This window comes from Delphinapterus leucas, chromosome 3 (assembly GCF_059928025.1).
Source record: "Delphinapterus leucas isolate spDelLeu-1000000601 "Yukka" chromosome 3, BTC_Dleu_Yukka2, whole genome shotgun sequence".
NCBI lineage: Eukaryota > Metazoa > Chordata > Mammalia > Artiodactyla > Monodontidae > Delphinapterus > Delphinapterus leucas.
In genome coordinates, this window is record NC_143131.1 from 2331591 (window position 1) to 2347461 (window position 15871).

The 15871-nt window shown below is 65.6% G+C and overlaps 1 protein-coding gene across 2 annotated transcripts in view; it reads right to left on the reverse strand.

The window, feature by feature from the left end:
• SLC12A7 (solute carrier family 12 member 7) overlaps positions 1-12231 on the reverse strand; it is a 43167-nt gene extending 30936 nt beyond the window's left edge. For both annotated transcript variants that reach the window (XM_022581322.2, XM_089908647.1), the window contains exon 1: positions 12047-12231. In XM_022581322.2, the coding sequence (XP_022437030.2) occupies positions 12047-12170 (124 nt within the window). In that variant the 5' untranslated portion in view covers positions 12171-12231. The remainder of the gene's footprint in view (positions 1-12046) is intronic.
• Positions 12232-15871: the final 3640 nt, after the last annotated feature.

The following is a 15871-nucleotide window of genomic DNA, read 5'->3' on the forward strand; positions in this document are numbered from 1 at the left end:
CCAGGTCTTGTGTTTCTCGTCCAGGGAGAGGCGGCCACCACGGACAGGGCCTCCACTCAGCTCAGGCCTGGCTGCCCAGGTGCCCCTGCCGCCCCCGCCCGGGAAGCACAGCCTGGTCCAGGGGGCTCTGGGGGTCTGTCTGAATGCCCACCGGGCACGGGGCGGATGGGCACCTGCAACCACGTTCAATCCACAGAGACAACATCTTTCTTGGAGCATCTGATGCTCCTGGCTGGCTGGGAAAGTGAGCCACGACCTCAAACAGGAGCTGAGACAGCTGGCCCATCCGCCGCGATGAGGGCCGCGGGGTGGCCCGGAGCCGAGGGTCGGAAAGGAGCAGAATGGGCGAGAAGTGCCTGGGCGAGGGGGCCCAGGGAGACGGCCAGGATCAACTGATTCAAGACAGGTGGACGTCAGTGGCTTATTTACACACAGGACAACCGTGGAGACTGCGGAGTGGGAAGCAATGCTGTGAACGCCCCACAAAGGCCAGGATGGCCCGCCCCGTGGGGACACGTGTGCTGGGCACGTGTGCACAGGAAGCCCGGGGACGGCCAGGACTGGGCTGTCAGGCCGTGAGGCTCTGGTCTTCCGGCTCGCTGCTTATAACCAGAATTAATGCACAGAGAATGGGGGAACACACACAAAACGCACCGGAGGAACAGCAACACACGCCCCAGCGTCTCCATAAATCCCCCCCCACCCCCCGACTCCCCTCGTTTGGGGGCTGCACCGCCCACACCAGAGATTACGGCCAACAGTGAGTCTCCTTATCCATCGTAAACCACCGTCTTAATCGCTAATCCTTTAACAAGAACACGTTTCCCTTCATTTCTGAGAAGGCAGTCCTCGGGCGTGCTTTCCGAAGCGCTGCGGGACCCAGCGGAGAGAAGAGGCTCACGCGGGAGCCTCGGACAGCCATCTCCGCCTCGACCTGCTGGAGCCAAGACTCTTGGTTAAAAATCAAACGCTTCGGGCCTCCCTGGTGGCGCAGTGGTTGAGAGTCCACCTGCCGATGCAGGGGACACGGGTTTGTGCCCCGGTCCGGGAAGATCCCACATGCCGCGGAGCGGCTGGGCCCGTGAGCCATGGCCGCTGAGCCTGCGCGTCCGGAGCCTGTGCTCCATAACGGGAGAGGCCACAACAGTGAGAAGCCCGCGTACCGCGAAAAAAAAAAAAATCAAACGCTTCTACCTGAGGGACACACCTGCGATCCCATCCCACAAAATGCGAAACCGTCACAAGCTACCCGGGTGAGCCTTAAAATTCCCTTAATTGCTTTCACCGCTGGAGAACACTCAAATCTCAGTTTTTATTTTTCAAGGGAGGGGCAGGTTACAACTCAAGTCTTCACAAAGGAAACTGGTACAAACCCTCCCCCCCAGGGCCTGAGCCCTTGGAACACGCTGGGGGCTCTGAAGACCTCAGGCTCCAGATGGACAGCCCTCCCGCCTCCACCGGGACTCTGATGGCACCCGGCACGACCCTGCCAGGCCCGGTCGCGGCTCTGAAGAGCAGGAGTCCTCCTCTGGCTGAGACCCTGCTCCCACGTCTCGGGGAGGAGGCCGCTCACCTGGGCTTGCGCCCGCTGCGCACTCTGCTTGGTCACGACAATGAGGACCCAGGACAAGCCCGAGCAGAGGGGATCCCGGGGGCGCAGGGCCCGCCTCACTGGCCCCACCGCCTCCGTCCTCCTGGGGCGACCGTCCCCCGTGGTGCCCCCGCCGGGCACACAGCCCGGAGGTCACCGGGTGCCCTCGCTGCACAGCGGTGGCTGCCGGGCCATGTGGGAGGGGCCCCCCGACGGTCAGGTGTCCTGGGCCACGCCGGCCGGGAGGGCAGGACCCACACCTGCTGTCTCCGAGCAGGAGCGCTCGGGCCTCGTTCACCTGCTCTAACGGACGGGCAGGGCTGGGCCGTCAGATGTGTAGTCAAACAGAAACGGCCTGGAGGCCACGCGATTAACACTCCCCACCACCACCAGAGCTGGCTCCCCGCCTCACGCACAGGTGGGGCTTTCGGCCTGCTCGTTTCACGCGGCAGGGGCGCTGCCGGTGGGGCTCACCGCGCAGAGATCACAGCCTGACGCGGTCCAAGGTCACAGCCCCCCGCAAGCCCGGGACCCCCGGACCCCTAGTGTCCAGCCGGGCGGGCGCAGTGGGCGGGGAGGCCCTGCCAGGCCGGGAGGTCCCTCAGAGCCCAGCCAACTTGCATGTGACTCACCCCTCTCGTCACCGAGGAAGGAGACTGATTCGGTTTTAAAACAAGGATCCTTCGGCCAGTAAACCCACGGGACACCATGGCCAGGACACGTCCAACTGGCGGGGGTGCCCGTGTGCTGGGGACGCCCGAGAACGGCCACACTGCGGACGCGGCACCAGGAAAGAGGGGCCGAAGGTGCCCGGGGCCCAAGGGGACAGGAGGGAACTGGGGGTGACACGCAGAAACAGCTGACGCACACGCAGGACACGCCCACAGCACCGCCCCACACACCGGCATCGGGAAGGCGGGCGCCCGCGCACGCAGAGCTGCCCGCCAGAGAGTCCGGAGCCTGGGACAGGTGACCCTCAGCCCGCTCACAGCTGGTGAGTTCAAACACCCCGGGAGCCGCGGGCAGGCACCACATGGCCCGAGCGCCAGCCGCTCGGTTTACGGCCCCTTGGCCTCTGGCTCCACCACCAGCTCTGGACTGCCGACGTGCACGCACACCCGAGTTTTGCTCTTCCAGGACACAGCAGCCATGTGCCATAACTAACCTTTTTAAGTCTTTAGAACGTATATTTACTGGCCGCCCCTGCAGCATGGGCGGCGGCAGGCTGAGTAGGACAGTGCGGCACCGGGCGCTGGCTGAAAAGGAGGCGCCCACAAAGCCAGGATCCACTCGTTCCAAAGGCTGGGGTGGTGGTGCTGCAGAAAAGAGGGGCTTCACGGCAGAACCTGACGGACACCCCAGTGCTGAGCCCCGGTGACGGTGGCACCTTGCATGCTGGTGAGAATTCATGTTCCCTCCGGGGTCTCCCGTTAAACCCACACCCCACCGAGCTGCGAGAAAACCATCAGACTGATGCCAGTCAAGGGCACCTGCAACACACCTGGCCAGCAACCCTCAGAACTGCCCAGATCACAAAAACTAGGAAGCTCTGAGACACCGTCACAGCCTAGGAGTGGCCTGTTTAAAGCCCCCTCCCGTGCTCCCGGCGCCCCCCGTGCTTGAGGAGCCTGAGGAAGCCAGCGCTTCAGGGGTGGCTCCCAGTGCGGCCCAGCCAGGCCTTAGTGTCCACCTACCTGCTGGTCTCCCTCCAGGTTCTAAAGAAAGTTCCAGTAACCTGCAGCACCTTTTGAACACGGCACACCAAGCCCACTGCCCCCAGGGGCCGGGACGGCATCCTGCCCGGGGCTCCCAGGATGACTGGCCAGCAAGGCCGGACCAGACCAGGCCCAGGACCCAGAGCTGCAGACCAGCCTCGGCCCAAGGCCACCGAGGAGCCCCCCCCAGAAACGGGCGGAACAGCAGGTGCCTGGCAGTGAGAGCCCAAGGCCCGGGGAGCAACCGTGGCCAGGAAGGGGCGAAGTGGGCAGGGCATCCCTCCTCCTCCCCGTGAGGGGAGGCAGCAGCGAGCTTCCCATGAGGCCATGTGTCTTGTGTCATCACGGGCGTCCTGAGAAGCCCCCGCGCCCGCAAGCGCCAGCCTCACATCCAAGCGGACCCTCCCCATCCGGTGCAGGCCTGACGCAGCTCAGAGCACCGCTGCCTCCACCAGCCCGCGCGCCCGGCCCTCGGAGACACACGGCCCCCCGCCGAGGCGGCCTCTGCTCTTTCCACCCGTCCTCGATCTGATTCTCCCACATCCATTTTGATGCCCGGTTTCTGGCTCCATGAAATGCAAACTTAACCCTGAGTAAACGTGGTGGTCACCAGGGACAGCGTGGGACCCGGTGCTCTGGACGAGGGAGCGGGAACAGGAAGCCACCAGGAGAGGCGCGTGCGTCCTCATCATCAAGCGAATGCAGCAGGGCCTTCGGGGCGGGAGGGGACGGCCCAGGCCAGAGAGGCAGACGGGACAGGGGCGCCAGCTGAGGGGCAAAGCGGAGACCGGCAGGCCCGGACCCAGTGGTCTGCTGTGGATACCGGGTCAGAGCCCCACCCCGCTGAGGGTCCCAAGTGCAGCGTCCTCTGTCTCTGGTCACAGCCTCCGCCAGCCCCGCTGCAACCTCTGCGCACAAGCCCTCCCCTCCCAGTGCGCCAGCCTCCCCGACACCCTCACCCCGGGCCAGCGCTTGGGATTTCTACCACCGTCTCTTTCTCTTTGGGAAGAGCTCCCAGGGGAGGAGCAGAGAGTGACCTCTGAGGCTCAGAGCCAGAGGCGTTCCCGAGGGTCAGCTGGGCCGGGCCTGCACCGAGGCACGGGCAGTGGGCGGCCCGCAGTCCTCCCCTGGGGTCGCGGGGCCACCTCCCGAACCTGCCAACCTAACAGTGCGTCCGACTGGCCGGCCCCCGAGGCTGGATCCCCTTCCAAGTGGTTCAGCACTGCAACGGAGTTTTTAGGTTCCATGACCCTCAGGGTTAACTAATGCCCTCTGGCCCTCGCCCCCTGACCTCCGTGCTTTGCAGCCAGGATCAATGCTGGATCTGAAATCCAGCGGCCTGGCCACCTGGGCCAGTGGACTCCCCGAGGGGCACAGCCTGAGAAGAAACCGTTCTGCATTCAAGCCAGAAAAAAAGGAAATTCTTGAGGCTGGGAGCTCCCGTGCTTTCACAGCAAGTTTCTGGCTAAAACAGAAACCCGTTCTCTGGAGAAGACAGGGGAAACACTGACAGGACAGGAACCACCCACAGCCCGGCCAGCTGGACGCGGCCCCTTGCCGGGGCACCTCCCAACGTCCTCTCCTGGAGGGCTGCCTGGCCCTCCCACCCAGGCCTCTGGAGCGAGAAGTGCCTGCCCACAGGCGAGAGCCGAGAGGGCAGGAGGTGGATGTGCCCCTGCCCCTCGGACCTCCATGGGCCCTTGCCCAACCCTCAGGCGTGGCCTGCGGGGGCACCTTGCCGGCTGGAGGCCCAGACGTCCAGAGATGCTACTTCCCAAGGGCCTCGCCAGGTGACCCTGTGCGCCTGGCCCCCAGCTGCCCCCACCAAGCACAGACCCCGCTGCCTGGGGCCAGAAGCAGCACCGTCCAGGCCCACGGACCATGGGCACACGGGTGGCGGCAGGCCGGCTCCGCCCTACCCGAGAGTGCTGTGCACGTGTACCCGGCATCTGGAACCCAGCACCTGGCGGGGCGTGGCGGGTGTCCGCTTGGAGAGGCGGGCAGGGCCGGATCACAGCACCTCTGCGAGGCCTTCCAGAAATGACACAGCCCTCACTTCTGGGAGCACCCTGCCACCAGCACCCCCCGTGACACCAGGTCCAAGCCGAAACCAGAAGCAAGCGGCACAATCGAGGGGAAAGAGCCTGCCTGGCCCAGATGTGCCCCCTGCACCCGCTAAGCTGCCCCCGCCACCCCGCAGCCCGGGGGGAGGGTTCTCCCGGGTGACACCAAGGACCGGGGTGCTCACACACAAGGACTCAGGAAGGCTCCGGGCACTAGAGGGACACAGCCGCCCTTCAACCCAGACCAAGGTCACGGGCACCGCCCCGGCGTCCTCTGCTCCAACCAAGGGCCTCGGCCCGGCAGTCGGGCCAAAGACACCAGCTCTGGCACCTTCTCCTTAAACCTGACACTCGCACAGTCGAGACAACAAGGAAAGTACCGGGATTCTCGGCTACTAAGAGGCAAGAACACAGAGGAACCAGCCAGCCACACACGTGTGCAAGCACACAGAGGCACACGGGGCACGGCTGGGGACCACAGCTCTGTGAGCTGTTTCCCCAGAACAGTAAGTGTTTCAGGGACTTCCCGCCCGTCCAAAGGACCTGCCCTCCCAGGCTGGACGCGCTCCCTCCTGGGCAGCGTGGGCCTCCGGTGGACTCGGGGACCCGGCTCCCCGCCACCCCTCGGTGTCTGCTGCCGATCCGACCTCTCCCTCCTCGGGAACTGGCAGTTGTGATCCCAGCCTGGGGGTGGGGGGAAGGGCTCAGGACGGCAGGGCCGGCCCAGCCGGGGGCAAAGGTGGGAGGTGGGCAGCCGGGAGCCCCACCAGCCTCCTGGGGCAGCTCCCGTTACCGACTCAGGCTCCTGCCGGGCTGCGGCCAAGACCCTCCATCAGAGGGAAGAGGAAACCCAAGAACCACCCAGCGCGTCTCTCCTCTGATATCAGCTCCACAGGCTCCCTCCCCAGTGACCGTCCCGAGAGCCTCCCTGAGAACCCAGGCCTGACCCGTGGGCGCCGTGACCAGGTAGGGCCCAGGACACGGCCACCTCTGGGACAGACCGGCTCCAGGAGAGGGAGACAGGCACATGGAGAACCCCCAGGATGGCGCGGGGCCTGCACAAAGCCTCCCCATCGCCCTGGGGGGGCGTCCCGCTCACGTGGACTCGTGGGGTGCCCCCGCCTCGCAGACGGCGCCAGGCCACAGGCACACGCTGACCACGTGGACGCCCAGACGGGCTCAGCTGCAGGGCGGCTGCAGGACAGTTAGACGGGAAGCAGTTCTGGCTGCGAGCAGTAAACGCGGGCCCAGGAGCCCAACACCCAGCAGAGACCCCAGCGCCACAGGCACATGGAGCCAGGGACTCTGCCCGAGAGCAACCCTGAGCACAGGGAACTCACAGCTGGTCACAGGGCCCACCCAAGCCTCAGGAAGCTCAGAAACAAGAGCTTCCACCTCCTCCCGATTGTGTTCTCTACCGCCCGAGGAAAGAAAGAGGAAACAAACCCAGCCCAGGGCCCCAGGGCCTTGCCGCTGAGCCTGGCCAGAGGCGCAGGCAGCGAGGCCACGCAGACGCACAAGGCCCCAGGTCGCACCGACACTTCCCCCTCTTCCCGGCCAGGAGCACAGCCCTGCAAACCCCCCCAGTCATAGGGGCACCTGGACGGGGCCCCTCACCAGCGCTCCCGGCACGGGGCTCCAGGGCCGACACGGCGCCAGGGGCCACAGATGGAGGAGCGGCCATGGATCGGGGGGCCGGGGCGCCTCATTCTTCGGCTGCTCCTCCTGAAGCTACAGGCTTATCTGCACAGACCAGACCTCTGCTCTGAAGAGGGAGTTCCCGCTTTCTCATAAAAGCAAGGTGTAACCCTTTGTGCCCTGCTCTCTGTGCCGGGCCGCACTGCCCAGAGTTCCCCAGAAGGGAGCCCAGGGCAGCCATCCGCTGGAGCCCGGACGGCCCCTGACCGTCACCCTGGCCGGCCTCACACTCCCAGAGCCGCTTGCAGACGCCTGCTCCCCGCAAGCAGCCCTGCTGCAAAGTGACTACGAGAGGGACGCCCCCAAAAAGCACCTGGCTGCGCGCACGGCAGCTGACACTCAGGCCAAACAGCAGCCTCTGCCCTCCAGCCTCACGTGCCCAGCAATGCGCAGCCCTTCGGGGGGGAACGGGAGACCCCCAGAGACCAGCCAGCGGCACCGTCTTCCCATCCGCCTGTGCCTCCAATGTCCGCCCCGAGCACGACCACAGTCCCGCTGCTGTGCCCCGAGGACACTGGCCCTGGGAAGGAACCCCCCGCCCAAGGCCACCCCCCCGCCCAGGGCAGGAGCCAGGACCTGCTCGGGTCTGCTCAGGACCGTGGCCACAGGCCTGCTGAGCAGAGACCTCCCTCCACGGCCGGGTCCCCCAGGGGCAGGGAAGTGAGGACAGCCCCCTCGCCTACTGGGTCCGACCTGGCAGACGCCCCTGGCCATCCCGGCCGCCCCCTGCTGGGTCTGTGGTGCCCCGAGCTGCAGTAAATCAAGACCCTGGGTGACCTGGGCCCACACAAGGCCCCTCACCCTCTCTAGGCAGGCCCCTCCTACAAAGGCCCAGCGAGAATTCACCACCACCACCACCAAGAGGAGAGTAAGCCCGCTGCCCATCTCCAAGCAAGGGACACGTGGGATCAATTATTTGAAAACAACGGGGTCCGCGCGGAGACCATGGGCTGCGGGGCCGTTCTGGTTCTGAAGCCCTGGCCGTGTGACCGTCCAGTCAGAGGAGCCTCTGAGCTGCAGGCTCTCTGTGCGGTGGGGGCCCCGTGTCACTGGGAGCTGCTCTGCCCAGGTGGGGCCACCTGCCCCCGTTCATAAGGTGGCTGTGGCCTCAAGCGCGGAGCGGCTGGCCCTGCAGACAGACCCCCTCTGCTCGTGTAGCCACCTCCAGTGACATGGGCACTCTCGTGGGCCTGGCCGCACAAGGGGACCAGTGGGATTCAGCCTGTCAGTGTGTAACAAGGACCAGCAGCAGCCTGTCCCCCGAAATTCAGCCCCCGGGATGGGACGGGGTGAGCCGGCCTGAGACAGGCCCCTCGGGGCAACGAGTCAGGGTCTGACGCCATGGGGCGCTGAGCTGGCCCAGGGGGATTCCACAGAAGGGCGGCATGGAGCCAGCTGGGGTGGGGCTGTCCTGCCGCGTGCACGCGCGCGTGTGTGTGCATCTGGGAGGATTGGCGGGAGGACTGCCTGGTGTGTGTGTCCTGGGCGGCCCCTGGCAGAGTGGAGCCGTGGGCTTGGCTGGGCTCTCTGTTAGGCAAGGAGAGGGCCCCAGCGGCCAGCAGGGCTTGCGTGTGGAGAGGCCACTGCGCTGAGCGTCCTGGGGCGTGTTAACTGTCTCTCTGCCCGGCGCCTCTTGGGGGCTGGGGGGCAGTGGAATTCCCTGCTGCTCCAGCACTTGGTGGAGCCCGCTAGTTGGTGATGCCCTGTGCACTGTTGGAGAATGGGGGACCGCTTCTCGCCCTGGGGCCCCGGGGGACCGGGAGACACTCGGCACCATCCACTCTTCCCTCGGTGGATGAGGTTCAACCGATTTTCAGGGGTCAGCCCTTCGGACAGCCTGCGCCGTCTGCCCTTCCTGCTCAGACGTCCCCCGCGCCAGCATGACGCATCCCTTCCTTCCTGGACCCAGAGGCGGAGCAATGCTCGAGGCTTTGTCTCGAGCCCACTCTCCAGCCACACTCACGTCCCAGTGCCCAGGGCCTCGGCTTTGTGCTCTGACCACCCCAGCGGCAGCAGACCCTCGAGGGCAGCGGGCACACGTATCGGCTCACAGCCCGCTCCCCGTGACCCATGAGCCCCGCAGGACAAAGGTGATGCTCCCAGAGCTGCCTGGGTCAGTGGCTGGGGGCGCGGGTCCCCTTCACAGGGGGCAAGAGAAGACCCCCGGGTGACCCACAGGACCTGAGCAGCAGAGCATGAAATCACGGGAAAGGAATCCAAAAAGAGGAACAACAAGGAAGGAAGAGGAAGCCCCAGCAGAGCTGCAGGCAGCTCCCGGGGAGGAACGGGCAGGAACAGTGGCCCTCCAGGGCCCAGCCCACGGGCCCTGCGGTGGGGGGCAGTGTGGTCGGGGCCACCCCTCTGGGGGTGCACGTGGACCCCCCCACCTCACTGCCCGCAGGCCACCTTCCCGGCTCTAAAGCACCAACTGTGGGCCTGCCGAGCGGACACAGCCAAGGTCAAAGTAGCAGGGGCAGTTCAAGGTCAACACGTGGTATTGGCCACTGCAGCCTGATGAGGCCCAGAGCCTCCGACAGCCAGGAAACGGGCCCCGGCTTCACAGGCTGACAACGGGGCTCCCCGGCAGGCCCAGCCTGGACACAGGGACCAAAGGCAGTCCAGGCGGCCGCCCCGTGTCGCAGGCTCACCGACTAGGCCGTCAGCCTCAGGCCAGGCACAACCAAGGCCGGTCCCACCAAGCTCTGGGTCAGCCAGGTGGGCCTGCAGACGTGAGCGCTGGCCCCTCCTCACCTCCCTCCCACCCTCGCCCTGGCGTCCCACGCTCCCTATTCCCACGACAGCCCCAGGTACACCTCGGGAGGGTATCCCCAAACCTGCTCCACCAGCAGCACCGGGAGGCCCACCCAGAAAGCCAGGTGCCTCCCTGGAGGTTCTAAGGCCGGCCACGGAGTCAGGAAGGAACTTCAGTGACTCTGCGATGAGCAGGTGTGGCCACAAGCTGGACCACAGGTTAAGGGCCCCGCACGCGGGTCTTCAAAGGGGCTCCATCCAGCGGTTCCGGCTCCCGCAGGACAGTCCCACCAATGAGCAGGGCGTGAGGCTGCTTCCCAGGCTCCCCCTGTCACGCTGGCGTCACAGGGCCTCTCCGGGCACCGACTGGTCTGACGGCTTGCGTTAAAACTCAGAACCCAGCTGAGCAGACCCCGAAAGGCAACAGCACGCCTGCCTGTGACCCCATAGCGGGCTCCGGCCAGTTCCCCAAGGCCTTCTGCGGCTGTCTCTCTAAGGGAACACGAGGACGAGCGAAGAACACAGGCTTCCCAGGTTGAAGTTCTGCGCCAGCTCATCTGAGTGTCACAGGTGCAGCTCAGACCCTAAAGGGTTTGTTGAAAAGCATGCAGGACGCCCACACTTAGCATTTGCCGGTGCTCCTACCTCTGAGAGCACACAGGCAAGGCGGGTTCCAGACGAGCCGGGAGAGGGATTAGGGCTGAGAAAGCAAGAGCCTTGGACTGAGGGCGGCTGGGGGCTCGAGGCCAGCTGGGCAGGCGACACCACGGCCCTCCTGGCAGCCCTGAGCGCAGGCCCAGGGGCACCGAGCTTACAGAGAGCCACCGAGGCCCGTCCGAGAAGGAGCCAGCAGGCAGGGGGCCGCACACCCGGGAGGGCTGAGGGTCCCCGAGGACACGATGGCTCCTGGTGGCTGGTGAAACGCCACTCACGCAGAAAGGCCACACCGGGATGCGCTAGTCGGAGCCGCAGTGAGAGAAAGGCTGGGCTTACGGACTCTGCCTTCAAGTCCGGCCTGGTTTCGGCCTCCGAGCCGTCGGCAGCCGTGCCCACTCCCACACCCACGTGCAGAGGAAAGCCGGAGGGCACCCGAGGGGTGGGGGGGGGACCCTGCCAACCCGCCCCTGCCCGCTAGGACGGTGTGCTGCCCCCAGGGGGTGCCCGGCCTCTCCTGCCAGGCCCCAGGACCTGTGGCCTCCACTGACCTCGCCCCTTTTCCTGCCTGGAGCAGGACACCTCTTCCCCAACCCTCCATTTCTAGAGGGGCGCTGAACCCCAGATGAAGCAGCGGACTCGGGATGACCAACCTAGCAGCTGCAGAGAAGCCCGGGCCTGGGGCCCAGGTGATGGAGGGACAGGCCTGGGGATGCCCCGCACCAAGAGAAAGTGAAAGTGCTAGAGACCGCCTGATTCCAGAAGCGAAGTGGGCAAGGAGGACCCTCAGCCTGAGTACAGCTCCCCCCCACGCCCCAGCAGGGACCCGCGGTCCTTCCTGCTCAAGACCCCAGAGTGCGGGCCTGTTCCCGGTCAGCCGGGCTTATCTGGCTGGCGGCCCTTTGCCCCACCGCCCGAGAGCAGAGACGAGCAAAGCAGAGGTGGCTGGGAAGGAAGCAGCCAGGCGCTCCAGCCCCGAGGAGCCTTACCACGGGTGGGGACCCCACCGGGTCACCGGGCCTGGGAACTCTCGGAGGAAGAGCCCCTCCTCGGTCTCCATGGCTACCCAGGGCTTCTCACACCTCCCCAGGGGCCCACCCCGCGTGGGAGAAAGGTGCTTCCTAGGCCCCGGGGGGGGGGCATGGGGGCGCAGCAGAGGAGGGCCCACCGCCCCTGAAGCCCTCGGCCAGCGCCTCCACCACTAAGCCTGGAGAGGGGGCTCGGCAGGCAGGAGTGGGGGGCGGTGAGACGGGAACCACAGAAGCAGGCAAAGCGGTGGAAACTAGTGAGGAGTGAGAGGAAGGCGCGGGCTGGGAATCAGGGGGAGGGGAGCGGAGAGCAGCCCCACACCCCTTCCTCGGGCGACGTCCCGGGCCCAGGTCGCCCTCCCCTCCCTGCCACCCATGCCACCCCCTCCGCCGCGGCCTCCCTCCCCTTCCCCCTCCTCCTCCTCCCACCCCTACCCCTCCCTCCAGGGCCGCCCCCTCCTCCCTCCCCTCCCCTTCCCACCGGCTGCCAGCCCCGCGCAGCCCGGCCTCCGCCTTTGTCCCGCGGGCAGGTGCGGCCGCGCTCACCCTGGCTCGGGCAGTTGGGCTCACCGCCCTCGGGGGGGCCCGGCGCCTCCGTCTGCTCGGGACCCTCATCCTGGCCGCCGTCCGCCCGCGCCTCCACAGGCACCACGGTGAAGTTGGTGGGCATGGCTCGCCCGGCACCCCAGCCACTCCGCGCACTCCCGCCGACGAGGCCGGACTAGGGCGCAGGGGCGGGGTCAGCGCGGTCCGCCCCCGCCCCGCCCCGTCCCACGTGACCGCACCTGGCTTCCCCGCGAGCCCTGGAAAAGTTTGCGCTCGGTGGGCCGGGGCGGGGCTCCTTCCGCTGAGGACCCGCCCCCAGCCTGCGTCCGGGCGCTACCCGCGCCCCCGGACCCCCAGTGCCGCCCCGCCCCCAGCGGCTGACTTTCAGTTCCTGCACAGCCCGCTCCCCCGCTGCCCCAGGCAGGCCTCTGACCGGTCTGTCCCCCTTGCCCCCGCCCGCATGGCCATCCCCCTGCCCGCAACTGTTCCCCCCTCCGCCCTCACTGTCCCGCTCACCCCGAGAGTGGGACTGTCCACCCCGGCCGAGATCTGGTCTCCCCTCCCCTCCCCCTTGCCTGACTGAGGCTCACCGAGCGCTTCGTTTAGGGAAGCGCTTCCAGCTGAAGCGAGCCACGGTTAGCAGGGCGCCGGGTCCACAAGGGACACAACCGCGAAGCCACAAGTCACCAGGGCTCTGCGGCAGGACCCCGCCCACCGGGGACCCCAGGCCCATCCCTCCGGCTCGGGGGAGACCTCCCCTGCCCCCACCCCACTAGGTTCTGTCTGGGGAGGACCCCGGGAAAGGAAGCTTGTAGGCTAGAGCAGGGAAGGCACAAGGTGGGACTCCAGACCCAAGCCAGGCACTCCCCAGGATGCCACCTGCCTTGTAACCTGCCATCACCTGGTAGTTTCTTAAAGACACAGGAAATCTGTGTCCAAATGTCCATCAAAGAGAAATTAGCCCCAAAATTGTAGCATTTAGGTGCACTGAATCACCCCAAAACAGTTTTACAAAAATAAGGCAGAAATACAGGTGGTGTGGGCAGAAATGGTCACGACGTACTGTAGCAGAATAATCGGCCGCTCTGACCCTGTCTGAAGGTGCACGTGAGTTTCTATGAAGACGGGGGAGGCCCACGCCGGTCTCTGGGCAGGGATCCCAGGGAAGCGCCTTCCCCTGCCCTGCGCTCTGTGAGCGACCAATCGCAGAAAATCAAAACCCGAAAAGCCACCGCCTCCAGGCAGGGTGGCCCAGGCTCCCACCTCTGTCCCGGGTTCCTGGCAGAAGGGGGCCTGGGCCCCCTGAGAATGCTCCCCTGTCAACAGCCCCACGCAGGAGCAGCACCATCCTCCTGAGGCGGGGGTGCCCTTGGCCTGGGCCACGGTCACAGCCCACCTTGCACCGAGGGGGGATCTGAAGGGCCGTGGAAGTGGCGGCAGTGTCAGACGTTAGAGATCAGGGCTGCGATGGTGCTGGGTGGCGTCAGCGGCTCTCCAGGTCAGCAGCGTGGAAGGTGGGGAAAGGGCCGCCCCCAAAGGACGGGAGCGTTTCCAGATGTCCTTCGGTGAGGGACCAGCTCCGTGGGGAAGATGGGGGCGCCGCCCGGGGGCAGCACGGCAACAGATGTGGCGCTGAAGGGGGTGGGCGGAGCACAGACCCTCTCCCTGACATCGCCCACAAGGACCCCATGTCTGACCCCCATGTGGTGGCTCAGAGATGGGCTGTGGCCTCTTCCCTGGACCTGGGGCCCTCTGTGCACGCGACCCCGGCCCCCGCACACCCTCCCGGACAGCAAGTCCCAGCCTGGAAAGATGAGGCTGCAGCTGAACCTTGGGCGGCAAAGTCGGAGGACCAAACACAGGCTCTGAACAGGAAAGGAGATGCCCCCCCAACCCCTGCCGACGCCCCTCGGCCTCTGGCCTCGGTCTCCTCATCTGTAGACTTGCTGATGAGCTCCCGTGGTCACCAACACAGCTGGACGGAGCTGAGACCCCCGGTCTGTGGGGAGGCTGGCAGCCCCCCTGCCCTCGGGGCTCTGCCCATGAAACCTCAACCCCCACTGCCCCCCAGAGGTGGCAGTAACTTGGGGTGGCAGTCAGTACTGAGCTTGCAGAAGCCTTTGTCGGTGACCCTGCATCCAGCTCCCCACTGTGACCCCCTCTGTGGCCCCAAGTCCAGGACCCCCACCCTGGGCCCCGGCTGTGCTGACCCAAGGCCCACCCACACAGAAGCCCTGCGGCCAGGCTGCCTGCCCAGGACCTAACTGGCCCTGGGTTCTGCAGAACAATGGCCTGGCCCCTGAATCACGTCATTGTCACCTGAGAAGCAAAGGAAACCCAGCCCTCAGCAGGTGAAAGGCCTGAGGGGTGGATGGGACGGCAAGGGCAGATGTCAAGGACATCACCGGGCCGAGTGCGTGTCCTCGCACTATTCTTGCGCTTTTCTGTAGGTTTGGAATTTTTCAAAATAAAATAATTTTATAATTCTAGGTAAATAAAGTTCCTTGTTTCACTACACGTAAAATGGATAAACGACCAGGACCTACTGTATAGCACAAGGAAGTATATTCAGTATCTTGTAATAAACTTTAATGGAAAAGAATCTGAAAAAGAATATAGATATGTGTAACTGAGTCACTTTGCTGTACACCTGAAGTTCACGCAAGTTTGTAAATCAACTAGACTTCAATTAAAACAACAAAACAAACAGAAGTTCCTTGTTTCTAAGTGACGCACAGCCGTATCTTGAAACTCGGTCTCCACACCCTCCTTTCCTCCTGCCCCCAACTGGCCCTGCTCTGCCTGTCCCCAGCTCAGGACGTCATGTGCCTGGTGGCTGGGTGGCCCACTCTTGGTGCCGCGATGCCCCAGGCTCACCCACCCTGCCCCTCCGCCTCCGGGATCGGGGTGCGCACACAGGAGCAGGCAGCACCTCCCCGAAAAGTCCCTGTCGGGTGGCATCTGAAGATGTGCAGGTGGGACCCCCACCAGCACACCACCCCCCCCACCCCCCGCCCCGAAGAGACCTTGCTGGGCGGAGGAAAGGAAGTGACTTTAAAAGAACACACAGGTAGAAAGCACAGGGCCTGAGCACAGAGGGCAGGGATCCAGTCATAAGGCCCACCCTCTGGGAGACCCCACTGGGCCGTCCAGGGCATCTCATGGGGGTGGGGGATGGGGGGGATGGGGGATGGGGTGGGGTAGGGGTGGGGGATGGGGGATGGGGGATGGGGTGGGGTAGGGGTGGGGGATGGGGGGATGGGGGTGGGGTAGGGGGATGGGGGATGGGGTGGGGGATGGGGGATGGGGTGGGGGATGGGGGATGGGGTGGGGGATGGGTGGGGTAGGTGTTGGGGGATGGGGTGGGGTAGGGGGATGGGGATGGGGTGGGGTAGGAGGGTGGGGTAGGGTAGGGGGATGGGGAATGGGTGGGGTAGGGGGATGGGGGATGGGGTGGGGGGATGGGTGGGATAGGGAGCGGGGTAGGTGTTGGGGGATGGGGATGGGGGTGGGGTAGGGGATGGGGGGATGGGATGGGGTGGGGTGGGGTGGGGTGGGGGGCACAGCCCTGGGAAGCCAGTTTTGCCCGAGTTCCACCAGGAGGACCCAGAGCCCCTTGACAAAAGAGAGAAGCCCCCACCCTGAGAAACCTTTCCCTGTAACCTGAGGCGTTTGCAGAGAGCTTTCCAAAAACCGCAGGGAAGGAACGCAGGCCAGCTCAGCGGAACCGCGAGCGACCTGGCCAGGCCCAGCAGGACTCGCGACAGTCACCCCATGGAACGTTCAGACAACCGGACAAACTCAATCACCAACCAGGGCCAAAGA